Genomic DNA, 15,372 nt, shown 5'->3' on the forward strand with positions numbered 1-15,372 from the left:
AAGTGATACAGATGTAGCTATTAATTGTTTATTCCCAAGGTCAGAATTATACATTTTTTTGCTAGTTCTTGTCACTGGTTATTTACTAATCTATAAAGCAAGAATTAGGAAAACCTGGAACTCGTATGCAAATTCCATTCAAGTGGCTGCACACAATTAGACTGCTCAAACTCGCTCTCTCTGGGGCTTATTTTCTAGCCTAACTCTTATCCTTATTAATCCTCCCAATAGTTGTAAGGAGTCACCCCATTTATTTATCAATTTCCCATTATCAGTTGAGAAAAATTCAGGGTCATATTTTCTTAGGAAATATGTGAAATTCGTAATGCCAAAATATATGGATTTACTCTATCTTAATTTTTAAGTGGCTTCCATTTCACCTTATCAACCCATGACAAATTATGTGTATACTTCTAGTCAAAAGGACACATGACCAGCTTAAGGTCTTTACAGGATTACGGTAAATTTAAATGAGGAAAAAAATTCAATCCTTTAACAGCTATATTAACATACAAATATGGAAGCAAGCAGTGGACAAATGTTAATAATTACAAATATTCTTTAAAATAATTGTTATTAAAATACATATGGATACATGCATCTATCTCCATGGCTATGTATATATAGCTATGTCTATATAAATTGATATACACATATGTGCATTATTCTCTCTACATATGCACACACATGCACATGCTTACATAAACACAGTTACACCTAAAGAGGTATTTTTTAATCCTCATTTTAAATCAGAAAGTACCAGGGTGAAGGTAAGAAACAAACTGATATTTTTATATGGTCACTATATACAACATGCTTTCCCTAACCCTGTCTCCTCACTGATATATTTTCTTGATGATTTTTTTCACTCTCACGGTTTTCAAGACAATCTATGATGGCTCCCTGTATTCTGCAGCTCCAGCCAGAATATCAAACCTATAGTATGACTTTATAAAGACCTCTATAAAGAAAGGATAATAGGTAATGTAACTTGGAAGTAAAAGAAAAGCTTCTAAAGTTTAAATCCTGGCTTTGTTGTTCATAACTTGTGTGTTTAAGTTACATGTCACTTTGAATTTCAGTTATGTGAACCTATGACTCCTTGGGACGTTTACTATTATCAGTTGACCAAGGAAGAAATAATTCAGATCTGCTTTTGCAAAACATGCTGGTTAAACCTAAAAACAGACATCTTCAGCAATTTCATTTCAGCCTGACCCTGACAAAATAAAACCTTCCTGGTGGGCAACACTTTAAGTAGTAAATGTACTTTTTTTGTTCTCTCTGGAAAGCGAAATGGCCAGAGGTACAATTCTATAGCAAGTCATGGAAAACAACTAATAGTCTGATAAGCCTGGTCAGAGAATTAACACTATTAGAAAATAAGTGATGAGAAGTTAGGGAACAGATAATGCAAGCAGACTCCTCTAATGGTCAGCTTGGGAAGATAACCATGGCTCATATACTCACCAAAAGGATACTCAGCACGGGAGAATTTAAATAATCAGATGGACAAGATAACCCATTCACATGCCTTTTCTTAGCCACTATCACTCTTTTTCTTAGCCACTCTGAGCTTTCCTAATGTCTCAGTTAAAAGAGATCATGCAGGGCCTCCCCAGTCGTGCAGCGGTTGAGCGCTGGGCTGCGAAGCTACCCACAGCCTCTGCAGAACCAGTTCAATCCCCAGGCACTGGTGAGGGTCTCACATAGCGCGCAGACCTCTCCTGCCATGCCCGCTGCTCCCCTCAGCAGTGTATTTCATCAGTGTGCCTGTTCTCTTCTCCGCTCTGGCTCTGGTGAATTCTCTCACCCTCCTGCGCTTCTGACTGTACCCAGTGCTTGTATAAATAAATGAAAATCTTAAAAAGAAAAAAAGAAAAAAAAAGAGGTCATGCAGCAGGACTGGAGATTATACATGGGCTCAGCGATATTGACATGCTCTCTTCAAGGTTAGTCAAGTCGATAACCTCTGTTGAGCCCTAAATCTACCAAATGGAAAAGCTAACACCACTCCTCCATTTATAGGCATTCCTGGGCTAAAGAAAGGTGATCAGCCAACCATCAGTGCCAGGTTGATTCCACTGAGTCACTTCCATTATGGGAAAAGAAAGCCCTGTATTCACACAAGAACATACTAACCACAAAAATTTCACTTTTCTTCCCTATAAAGAGTTTCACATGATAAAAAAACTGAGGTCTCTAGCCAATGTCCAGGAAGGTCCTGAAGCAAATCATCAGTCATATGAGTGAGTCTGGATGTGGATCCTCCTCAATTGTGCCTTGAGCTGACTACAGTACAGGAGCACTGCACAAGACAGTACTATTTTGATTGCAGAAATGTGAAATCTTTAGTCAGAGACAGTCAGCTAAATCATTTTCAGATTCTTTTTTTTTTTTTTAAAGATTTATTTATTTATACAAGCACTGGGTACAGTCAGAAGCACGGCAGAGTGAGAGAATTCACCAGAGCCAGAGCAGGAAAAAGTACAGGCAGACTGACGATACACCGCTGAGGGGAGCAGCGGGCAGCAGGAGAGAGGTCTACACGCCATGTGGGACACTCACCCGGTGGCCGGGGATCCAACCGGTGCTGCAGAGGCTGCGGGCAGCTTCGCAACCCAGCGCTCAACCACTGCGCCACCGGGGAGGCCCCATTTTCAGATTCTTGACCCACAGAAACTGTGAGATATGAATGTTTGTTGTTTCAAGCCACTGAATTTTAGGGTTATTTATAAATAGGCAATAAATAACACACTTTTGGGGCCTCCCTGGTGGTTTAAGGGGTTAAGATGGAACCTATGAAGCTGTTCGCAGTCTCTGCAGAACAAGTTCAATCCCCCAGCCAGCCAAGGAGCAACCCACATGATATAGTAGATCTCTCTTGGCTTGCCCACTGCTCCCCTAAGCAGTATATTTCGGTTAACCTGCCTGTTCTGTTCCCCACTCTGTCTCTGGTGGATCTTCTCACCCCCACACCTCTGGCCTGTACCTCAGCACTTGCATGCAAAAAGAAATAAATCTTAAAAAATAAATAACACACTTTTGAATAATCATTGATAACTCAAAGTAATAAAGAATTTTTTTTCAGACTAGTAGGGATTTCGAATCACCTAGTCACCCACTTGTTCAATCCATAATTACTGAAGGCCTAATCTGTGTAGTTCAGTAATAGGGAGAGTCATTTAAAAAAAAAAAGTGCCCATTCTATGCTTTTATGAAGTTTTGCACATAAACAATAAATAATAAAATATCTTACATCAGATATTGGCTATTGCTATGAAGTAGAACAATGCGAAAAATCAGGGTAGACTAAGGCCAATCTAAGTAGATTGGTCTACTGCCCTTTAAAAAGGGCCGTCAAAGATCTAAAAAGTCTGAAAAAGTAACAAAAAATCCTAGAAAGCATGTGTGAGTCATACAGGACTGGATAAGTTCATTTCAAGCAGAGAACAAATGAAAAAGTCTTATGAGGGAGTGAAACTGACCGGCATAGCATGTAGCGGGGCTGTATACTTTTACATGGACTTTTGCTTTAACTCTGGAGTGAAATGGGGAGTCACTTGCTTTTCAAAGTATTATAATCATTAATGTTTTGAAAAGTTCATTCTCACTACTATGCTTAAAAAAAATCGCGTGTGACAGGGGCCTCCCCTGGTGGCGCAGCAGTTGAGCGCTGGGCTGCGAAGCTGCCCACAGCCTTTGCAGCGCCGGCTCAATCCCTGGCTGCCAGCAAGGATCCCACATGGCGCACAGACCTCTCCTGCCACGCCCGTTGCTCCCCTCAGCAGTGTAGTTCGTCACTCTGCCTGTTCTGGCTCTGGTGAATTCTCTCACCCTCCCGCGCTTCTGACTATACTCAGTGCTTGCATAAACAAACAAATAAATATAAATAAATAAATAAATCTTTAAAAAAAATTGTGTGTGACAATCTTTTGTGTATGATGCAGGTTTGGGGAAACATGAAATATAAAAGAAGGCAACCGGCTAAGAGGATTTTATAATAATACTGAAAGTATGATAGTTAAGACTAGGAAAGATGAAGAATGTGAAAAGTGGCTAGATTATGAATAGATTTTTAAAGGAAGATTCAATAAGATCTGTAACTAATTTGTAAGGTATGCATAGGTGTATATCTAAAGGATGCCTAGTATAAATCATTAAGCCAGAAGAATATATTCTTTATTGACTGTACTTTCAAATGTTTGCTATTGATAACCCCCTGTACAACCCACTGCTACCGCCTTATTACCAGGCATTGTAATAACTATTTTCAATCACTTTTTAAATGTTTCATATGTATTTTATTTCTTCAGTTATGCTGTATTAAAAAAATAGCATTCTTTACTTAAATGGCAAGGTGATTTGGAAATAATTTTGTGTTACAGCAACTAAGTATGTTACTCATCATTCCATTCTTTTGGGGTGACTCTACCAACAGGGGATAGATTCCACTCTATACCAACCTGCGTGGTCATATACACCCACGCAGCAATACAGAAAACGCTTCCACTGGCCAGCACGGCATTACCATATTTGTCATGAAAATCTGGTGGGCGCTTTGCATGGCTTTGTCTTGCCATTGTTTGCTGAATGCTTCGAATCTTGAGACTTCCTAGTGCATTTCTGGTGAAGGAAAACATCATGAAGGTGTGACTGGATTGCAATTGACTGTAGCTGCTGGTCTATTTCCTAGCAAAGACACCTAGAAAAACAAAGATGGGCAATAATAACTTGTGATCTGTATTCACTTCCTCCCTCTTTGACTGTTTAATCCATACCACCCCGGGACATGGCCAGCACTGTGAGTTCTTGTATCATTAAGCCTGGATTTAAGTCTCTGCTCTGCCACCGACTGTTTATAAGAACCTGGGCAGTAATTTAAACTCTTTTTGTCTCAGTTTTATCAATGGCAAACTAAGACAGTATTATCCCATTCTAAGGAGTTTTGTGAGGATAACTTGATAATCTATAACAACAATGAAAGCCCACAAAAAGTGTTATCTTCACAGAAGATAACACAGGAAGTGTATTCTTCACAGTCATTGACTTGCTCCCCACATAGTCTCCAAACTTACTAGCGTGACTTATAAAGTAGCTAAAATTCCTACCTTGCCCCACTAATCCAGTAGCCTGCCCTGAAACTGGTTTCAGTCAGAATTATAAGGCATTCATAGAGTATGTCCTATCTCCTCCTGCTCCTTTTCTCTGACCTATTAACCCATTTTTTCTTGTTCCTTCTCCTCTAAGTTCTACCTTATGTGTTCCTACAGGTAAAATTCTTTATGTTTTTTAAATTTCACTATAAAAGTCACCATTTCCGTGAGGTCTCCACATTTCCCTAGGCTGAATAAGCCTCCTCTTCTCTTGGCTACTACCCTTCTGATGCTTCTTTTATAGTATTTAACTTTAGTCATTTTTAAAATAGACTTCATTTTTTTAGAGCAGTTTCAGGTTCACAACAAAAATGAGTGGAAAGTACAGAGTCCCCACAGACACCCTGGCTACACACATGCATAGCCTCCCTCTCCTGAGCCAGAGTGGTCCATCTGTTGCATTTGTTACAATGAACAGACAAAGCAGTCCTTTAGCACATATGTCTTATGCAAGTATTTCCTCTATGACTTGTCTTATCGTTTTCTTGAGGAATTTATCTTTATACTCTCCTCTGATAGACTATAACATCTTCAAGAACAAGAAATGTAAGATTGCATACACAATAGCTGACACAAAAACACAGGAAGAAATTTTTGAAATGAACTGAAATATATGTATGTTTTAACCTTATAAAATGTTAAAATGAACACAGAAAACAAGTAAAAAAAAATCATGAAATCATCTATACATGTCATAATAGCCCTAGTCATTTATTTTTAAAGTCATACTGAACAAGAGATGTAGAAGCAGAAACACATGGGGGATTCTGACCATTTCTTTGTGTGAACTGTCAAACACTGCTGTCTCTAGTAATGACACTGTGGTCCAAAGGCCCGCACAACATGGATACAAAAAGGCCTGGGGTCAGTACTTATAGACATAACTGTTCACTAAAATTTGAATAGTCAAAAGACTATTCCCAACTTAGAAAACAAGACCCTAAAGTTCTCTCTCATTTCTTCCAGAGGGTAAAGTGGTATTTTCATCATGACAAACTGGGCAAAACCAAAACAAATGCATTCCTTCTGAGATTCCAAATATTCGGGGTTTTTTTTTTTTTTTTTTTTCCTATTTAGAGGAATCTTCCCACCAAACAGTAGAAAGGTTTTTATTTGAATTGCATTCAGAGAGAATTTTGAGGGTGAAAATGTTCAAGGTATACCAGGTGCAGACTTAATCCAATACAAAAGCACTTGTCCACATATTGCTTGCAGCCCTTAAAAAGGCACATAGCCAGAGAATAATTTGTGATAACAGGATCTCTTGTGGATCATCAACTCATGCCTGCTGCTTTATGACAAACTGATTTCTTTATTCCTACCCTTACCATGTTAAATTGAGACTCAGATACCCTATCTCTAGTGACACTGATTACATCCCTTTGTAGCCTAGATCATCTTTAGCTATTTCCAGATCTGTAAGTTTTTCTTTTCCACTTAACCTGAATTTTTTGGTACCAAGAAGTGTGTCTGACAAGAATTTCCCGTTAGGAACTCCTTCTGTAGTTTGTAGCTAGTAGCTCATCCCATAACAAACAAACTGCTGCCTTTTCATTCCTTTTTATTTTCCTTGTCAGCATCAACTATGCAGTCTCAGTTACTTTAAGAATTATTTTATACTGTTTTTGTTTGCAAAACACATGTAAAAACTAGGTACCCACTGATTAGTAAAATTTTCCATATTACTGAACCCCACATGATTGATACAATAAAGTTTGTGTATTAGATAGCCCTATACCTATTACCAAATATATGAAGCTATAGGTTCTAATATCCATATGAAAGCATTAAAGACAAATTCAATACTATAATGCAGGGGAAGAAAATGCTTCTCAGAGTAGATACTTGCCAATGAAAACAGACTACAAAGTAATGGAAAAAGACAGATGTCTCTGGGTAATAAGAACAAAGTAGAGGTTCTCTTCAGCCTGTGGCAATAAAATTAAAGAAATATTTTCTGAATAAATATAAATAGTTAAAAGAAGCAAAATATCCCAAGAGAATAAAAAGGAAAGATTTATTGTATCATTTATTTTATACAGTAATAGTGAAGCTCAGTTTATGAAAAATAACTAATACTGGACTTCACTCTAACTGCACTAAGGAAGTATACAGATTTGAAGCTTCATTGGCAATGATAATAATTTCAAATCACTAAAGGCCATAAAAAGAAGTAAAGCAATAATGCAGGAAGAAAACTAATATTTATTAAATATGTGCCTATGTGCTAGACATCATGCCAGAATTTTGCATTTCTGCAAAAATCATGAGAGATGGTAATTATTTATCTCCAATTAACATGCAAGAACAAATGAGAGGACAAAATGTGAACTCAAGCCCTCTGATTCTAAATTCACTGCATTTTTCAAGTTTTCTTACGCATATTCAATTAGGAGTATTGGAAACAAAGTACAATCCAGAACGATTACCAAAGATCTTTCATTAACTAAAAATATTTTGCTTCAATTTACTACATATTTATTGAGTGACTGCTGTGTGTCATAGCTGGGTGCCCACAGTACCACCTCTACTCTCATGATGCTTAATGGTAGAATGAAGAAACAAACACACTGCTGTTCTAAGAGAGGAGTAAGTTAGAGATAAGCATAGGATGTCCTTAGTCCATAGAGGAGGGGTACATTTCAACCTAGATTTGTAAGAATACTTAGGTTAGATCATGAAGGATAATCAAGATACAGAAAAAACATTTAATGAAATCAGTGATGCAGATGTTTTTGAAGACCCCTATAGCAAAGAAAATAAAGGCAAAAATAAACAATGGAATTACATTATATTAAAAACACTTTTACACAGTGTAAGAAAGCCTAAGTATACTAAAATGACATCCTACTGAATGGTATAAAATAGTTACACAGTATGCAACAAGGGGCTATATGCAAGGTATATAAAAAGCATATAGAATTCAACAACAGAAAAACCACCCCGTTAACAAATGGTAGCAGATCTGAAAAGACAATTCACCAAAAAGGATATCCAGATGGTCAACAGACACATGGAAAAATGTTCATCATAACTTTTAATAAGAGAAATGTCAAGTCAAAACAATGAGAGTATGAGAATGGCATACACCAAAGGGCCAATAAAAATAAGTTTAATGAAGTTATTTCAAAGTGAAAAAATAAATGAAAAATAAGACCCCCAACAAGAATTACTAAGAGGATGAGGAAAAAGAAACCTCATTACAATGTTGCTAAGAACGTACTCTGGTGATGTCATTTTGGAAAATAATCTGAATTTAGGGCCTCCCTGGTGGTGCAAGGGGTTAAGCACAGCATTGTGAAGCTATCCGCAGCCTCTGCAGCAGAATTCAATCCCTAGCCAGCCAGGGAGCTACTCACATCGCAGTGCAGACCTCTCCTGATTCGCCCGTTGCTCCTCCCCTCAGCAGTGTATTTCAGTCAGTCTGCCTCTTCTGTTCCCCACTCTAGTGAATCCTTTCACCCCCTGCAACTCTGGCCTGTACCAGTTCTTGTATGCATAAATAAATATTTAAAAGAGTAATAATCTGAATTTACCTTAAAAACTAAAAATGGAAATCTATGATCTAGTAATCCCTGGCCAGCGGGGAATTGAACCCATGCTGCAGAGGCTGCAACCCATTGCGCCACCAGGGAGGCCCTCTTCCACAATTTTCTATATGACATGGATCTAGTCAAAAGAGAAGGCTTCCATTCTAAGAAACATATTCTCCCATTCCATACTTTAGAAAGCATAAAGATTGGCAATCAACATTTTTTCCTGAACTAATCTTAATTTTTAAAATGATATTCAGTATAACTTAGATTAATCATGTAATCTAGCTCGGTATATGATTTCTCATTCCAAAATAAAGGGGGTTGAACAATAATTTGGCTGTTCCCAAACATGGCTGATCCTAAGAGTCATCTGGAATCTTTGTCAAAATTCAGATTCCTGGGCTGTAAATCGAACACTGCAACAGAGTATCCAGAGAGCAGCCTGAGAATCTGTATTTTTGTCAACAAAAATATTTGGCAACATTTCAGAACATTAAAAGCAATACTGACACACTTAGAAAGCTAAGGTTTCCTAGACTGCATTACTCAATTGTACCACCTTCATTTCTACCTCCTTTTATTTCTTTTACACTTTTTACAGTTTCAGAATATGGACACAAAATAAGCAATAAAAAGGCAATCTTCTTGAAATGAAAATGCATATAAACTGCAGTGTCACTGGTTCATTTATGTATTTCTCAGAAGACTATGCTGCTCAAGGAGGGATTAAGTGTACATAGTTCAAAGTGTCTCCTATCACAGCTACTTAAAGCCTTCAGCCTTTTCCTAACAGGAAATATGGGAACCCTGCAAAAAAAAAAAAAAATGCTGCTGGTGGAAAAGCTGAACAATGGTTCTATATTCATAGGTAGTATATTCAGGTATCATCTCCTGAAACACTGAATTGATGGATGGTATGGCCATTTGCTTAAGGCTGTGTTATGTTCCTTTATTAAGCTGAAAAAGTTACATAAATGGATACTACCTGAACAAATAAAATGGATTATGGTAGAGAACTGTTACGACAGGAGGGAGAAATAAGAGCTCACAAAGAATTTGTGAGCTGATGCCCTCAAATAGCAAAACTGCTGGAAGAGAGAAGAGATGCAGGCATCTAACTCTTCCTCACATCCTTTCCACAGTCAAAATAGAAATGAACAGATCATTTTTATCCCATACAGAATGCTGAAAGTATTCAATGATGTCTGTCCTGGGAATAATCACAGCGCTTATTCAGGTAACTCCTTTTATGGATTTGGTTGCATTAATTCACGTCACTCATTTAATACCATTAAATTTCTCTGTTCATAAAGTGCTTTCAACTGTACTCATTCTCCCTTTCTCGTAACATGTGTAAGAGAGAGGTTGAAGGTTTTTTCCTCCATGTCACACTGGCTTGACTGTTCAATACTTATTTTGTTTTTATTAAACTTGGTATAGCCAGAAAACATCCTCAAAGTGGATGTGTGTGTTATTTTTTTTACACTATATCCTATTTTAAAGATTGGAAATAGGTGACCTTGTTATTTCAGACAATATGTTAAATGTTAGAAAAAGGGCTGCTGTGGTTATTCTCAAAAGATTTTATATTAACTGTATATCATGATGCCTAGGTTATTGTATAGTCAGGTCCTTCCAGAAGAGTCTATTTCAGTGGATCTGGCAAGTCAAAAAATCTGGATAAATGTACAGCATTTCTCCAACATAATCTTAGGGGGAAAAGAGATTATAGTTATGATAAATTCTAGTAACTTTGAAAACGTCATCTAGAAAATAACATGTAGTCTTGACATACATTAGGAATGTGAGTTACATTTCAGATTTGCAGTTTAGACACTACTCTGGTATAGGGAAAGATTTGGGAGAGAACACTACACAAGTGTCAGTGAGAAATAATGACCTGAGCATGGACAGTTCATCCAGTAAGGTTCCAAAATATGCCAGTCCCATATTGCATGCAGTCATATTTCTGCATGCAATCCATAGCTTTGCAGAACCAGACAATACCTTTGCACAAGTACCTAAAGCTGATAGGTCTTGAGGACCTACCTCATGCCAATGGAACTCTCAGAGCTTGATATAGAAACTAGAATGTGAAAAATTTTCATTAACTTTAAAAGAGGGGCAGTCCATGCTAAGGACTGGAATATGTAATTTATTTCTTAGCTTTACAAGCTTGACACTGATTCCAATCAAAAGTGACTTTATATCAGCATTTCCCAAAAATAGGAGACTATCTCTTAAGTTCTATGATGTCAGCAAGTATTACTTGAAAAGGGGGCTTCAATGTCATCTGACTTTAATAAATATGCATCTAAAAAGTAAATTCTTTACTGAAGTAGTTTCCAAACATCTATTGTGTTAAAAATGTACATAGTGAATTTCTGAGAGGGAAAGCATATGCTGTTTTCCTAACTTAGTTGAACATACCATGCCCGGAGCCTATCTCCATATTAATTCTTTCCAGAACTCACTTCAGGGAACATGAAAGGATGTCTCTGTTTTCAATGCTGTTGCATCATTGTACTCATTTCCAACGTGTTAATAGTTCCAAGGGTCATTTCACAAGCTAAATCACTTCCATGTGGGAACTTTTAACATATGACTCAAAGAGTATAGTGTGTGTGGTAAAGTCTAGGGTATCTTCATAACACTGAATAGCAATTACCTCTAGTTTTCATTATGTGATTCTAATTTCTGCAGTTTTAATATCTGTGTAGATGTTTCTTTCCTCTTCATATCTACCTTTATTCATTAAATGTTCCATGAATAGAAAGACTGGATGATTCTGCAGTGGCCAGTAAAGTTAAATCAATGACCCCTCATTGTATAATTGGAAATGTTCACTTAAATCTTGAAATGAAAACATACAAGCCATGCCGGCCTTTAATCTAAGCATGGTATTGTTATGCTCAGGTAAAAGTAAAGGAGAACATTAAAATTCTTAAATTTCAGATATCAAAGGCATTTTAATTTTGAAAGATATTTACCAAGTGTTTTCCATTTTTCATGAAAACTGTTTCAGCTGTCAACCAGAAACCAGGCTAGTAAAGGTATTCTCCAGAAGTTAATTTTGATCAAACTCCAAATTCAGATTGATTTATGTAGTACTGCAAAACAATCTTTTCTCCTTTTCTTTTCTGAAATCTCCAGATTTTTGGTTTCAAGTTGGGTACTTCTGTCGCCCCCTCCCCCCAACCTCTGCTCAAAATATATCTATAAATAAAATCTTTATGAGTAAGGCTTTTCTTATTGCGATCACCTGGGCAACTTAAGGAGTATTTGCAGAGAAATTCCATTTGATGAGAATAGCACTTCACAGCCCTCTAGTAGTAACTGTGATCACTTTGCAAGATGTTTTACCAAATTCTGTCTCTCAGGATATATATTTTTTCTTTCCACTTTCATAAAATCTTGGAAATGTTTTGAAAACTTTTAACAAGATGTTGACATTTTACCTGTTCTTTATTTCCATTTAGGATTATGTGAAAGTGAAAAGTGAGAAAGACTGGCCAGAGGGGCTAAAACTAATTTTTTTTCCCCCTGTAGTTGCCTCACAAGAAACAGTGAGACAGGATGTACTTTGCCAAACCTTGGGGCAGCATTCCTGCTTTAATGAACTGATATTTCAATTTAGCTTTTCTTTTAAGTTCCTGAGGCAAAAACTCTAGAAGCAAGCAAGTCTGAAAGACGCTACATATGCAATAGAATTAAGAGCAAAGGTTCTTATTTTGAAACCCTAAAACCTCCAATTAGAATTCTCATTTCATGGAGGCTACTTTCAGTTTCTTTTTCTCTATAATTCTATACATCAACAGGGTATTCTTAAACTAAATTAGCATAATTCAGCCATTTGAATATTTGATAATTGGAAAAGTAAAATTTCTTTTTTTTTTTAAAGATAGATTTATTTATTTATACAAGCACTGGGTACAGTCAGAAGCACGGGAGGATGAGAGAATTCACCAGAGCCAGAGCAGGGAGCAGAGCGGGCAGAAGGACCGAAGTACACTGCTGAGGGGAGCAGCGGGCGGCAGGAGAGGTCTGCGCGCCATGTGGGACCCTCCTGTGGTGGCCGGGGAGCAGACAGGGATTCAACCGGCGCTGCAGAGGCTGCGGGCAGCTTCGCAACCCAGCACTCAACCACTGCGCCACCAGGGAGGCCCGGAAAAGTAAAATTTCTATGCAAATAGGTCATAATTTTGATTAATCATATAATCTATACAGCTTAGAACCACTGGTGATGACAGAACTTCAAATTTCTCTATTTTTATATATTTATATATTCTATCACACTCATCAGATTGAACTCATCAGATCTGAAGACCCAAACATGACTTTAAATTTATCCTTTAATTTTTGTAGTATCTTTTAGTCACTTGCCATTTGAGATTTATAGTGTAAACACATGTTTAGAAAAGCATGGGCAGAAAGAGCAGTAAGGGGAGGGCATGGTAAATATGGAGATCTAGTTACTTCTTTCCTAGCTTCACATTTTAATTGAGTAAGAAGTAGAGAACCAAATTCACATATATATTTTTTTATTGCAAGATAGTTACAAAAGAGGCACAAAGATCTAATTATAGAAAACACTTGAGGGACCTGGAACCTCTGCCCTTCTCAAGAATGAGGACATTGAAAAAGGAACAGGAGTGGCCTCCTAAAAGCAATAGAATTCTGTTACCAGAAGAATGTGAACGGGTATTAAATGGGGAGAAGTGAAAACTGATCTGATTACTGGTCCACTTCGAATGGGAATGGACACACAGAGACTCATTAAATGACAGGGAATTGAGGGCTAGATACTCTAATTTTTCCAACTCTAACATTTTGTTTACACACACACACACACACACCCCACCCCACCCACCCCCACCCCTACCCCCGCTTCATATAAATTTACTGCACTGCCCCAGAGAAACAGGGCAAGGAACAATTAAGACTCAAATTAAAATAGGCCCATGTATGGTTTTTCTGGTAACTTTTTCCAGAACTGAAATATTCCTTTCAGGTTTTGTACATGATGAAATGATTCTCTAGAAAATTCTATACACTATATTGTAATATATATATATATTTTTTTTTCTCTTTCTGAAACATGATCCACTTTAGCTCCTATATTGTGATCGCAGCCTGCTAAACACTGAAGTTACACAAATGGATAAAAATGGTCCATTCATTCCAGCAGTGCTCATTAGCACAAGAGAAAGATGGGTAATCATAATGTTTAAGTGTGAAAAGTGATCAGGATGGTATGTCAACAAAATAAGAGACACCTTCTCCATCTGAAGAGCTCAGGGAAAGATTTCTGGAATAATGTGTGAATGAGCTAAGCTCTCGAATGCTCACCGGATGAAAAGGAATGGGGTAGAAAGGTTTATTTAGGACTTTTCTCTAACTATTAAAAGTTAAAATTTAGTTTTCAAACACTTCCTCTTTAAAGGTGACTTTATGTAAAATGATACACAATATCGAGAATCTCCTTTAATGTCAAATTCTTAACAACAGCACATGCAACGTGGCCCATATGCAACATCCTAGAATAAAGCTATTTCTGGCCTTTTGCCAATGCTATAATACATTTTCATTTTGATTTAATGTCACATTGTAATTATAAAATTCTGTTGTTAATATTTCTAAGAAATAATAACAGATAAACCTCAGAGAATACTTTGGATACAAATGTAGGCAATTTATAAGACTAGACAGGCACAAAATAATCAGAGTTAAGACAGGATCTAATTGTGTTTAGAATTAATATTATCCAAGTTGGAGCCATTCCCTGTATTAACTTGAGGATTCATGGACATTTGTAACACCGCTTACAACTTTAAAATTTACATTAAAGAGCAAGAAGAACAGCTACAAAAAAAAAAAAAAATGGAATTAGTACTAGGAAAATAAATAGTGGCCATGCTCCATAAACACCTGCTTCATCCTGGACTGGGCCTAACTGGATTACTAGGGAATTCTCTTAAATATGCCTGCAACTACTGTCAAGAGTCAGTTATCTAAGAGACTACAAATGTTAACTGCCAGTATATTGGCAAAGTTCAAAAATACTGATACAGCCTATACCAAAAAGTTCATGTTGCTAGGATCCTTGCATAAAACATTCATTTATTTGATTGCAGAAAACAATCCCAGAACAATCAGTAACAGCCAAAACAGCAAATTGTATGTGTGAAATGAATACAATGTGAGAATATGAGCACACTACACCATGGAAAAAAAGAATCCCATTTTGGACAACTATTTGACAAACCCTAGCCATTTCATGAATGTCCATCACTTTTCTTGCACTCTACCCAGTTTCCACTATATCATTCTACATAAATAGGTATTACAAAGGTCATTAATGCACTTTCTGTCCTTAAAATGGACATGCTAAATTACTTTTCTTAACTTTTCAATCATAATAACAACAGTTATGCTATCATAGACAACTGCATGGCTCCCAAAGGATATGACTGCATATAAAACCTAATCTTAGTTCCAGGGTGATACATAAAACTACTTTCTTAACATGTCTTCTAAGATAATTCAAATTCTAAGATATTCAATACATAATTCAAAGATAATTTAATTCTGCAAAAGCAATAGGCTTAAGTGTATAACCATGCTCTCCTACTCCTACACTTGGATTTACCAGTATTATCCAACCTAGTAAATATCACCTC

At 36.9% G+C, this 15,372-nt stretch overlaps 1 protein-coding gene across 3 annotated transcripts in view; it reads right to left on the reverse strand.

Annotated features, from left to right (window-relative positions):
* Positions 1 to 4,176: 4,176 nt before the first annotated feature.
* LOC119261139 (cytochrome c oxidase subunit 7B2, mitochondrial) overlaps positions 4,177 to 15,372 on the reverse strand; it is a 93,163-nt gene continuing 81,967 nt past the window's right edge. For all 3 annotated transcript variants that reach the window (XM_037530362.2, XM_037530361.2, XM_037530363.2), the window contains one exon: positions 4,177 to 4,705. In XM_037530362.2, the coding sequence (XP_037386259.1) occupies positions 4,401 to 4,646 (246 nt within the window). In that variant the 5' untranslated portion in view covers positions 4,647 to 4,705 and the 3' untranslated portion in view covers positions 4,177 to 4,400. The remainder of the gene's footprint in view (positions 4,706 to 15,372) is intronic.

The sequence above is a fragment of the Talpa occidentalis genome, unplaced genomic scaffold (assembly GCF_014898055.3).
Source record: "Talpa occidentalis isolate TD23 unplaced genomic scaffold, MPIMG_talOcc4v2.1 talOcc4.6, whole genome shotgun sequence".
Taxonomy (NCBI): Eukaryota; Metazoa; Chordata; class Mammalia; order Eulipotyphla; family Talpidae; genus Talpa; species Talpa occidentalis.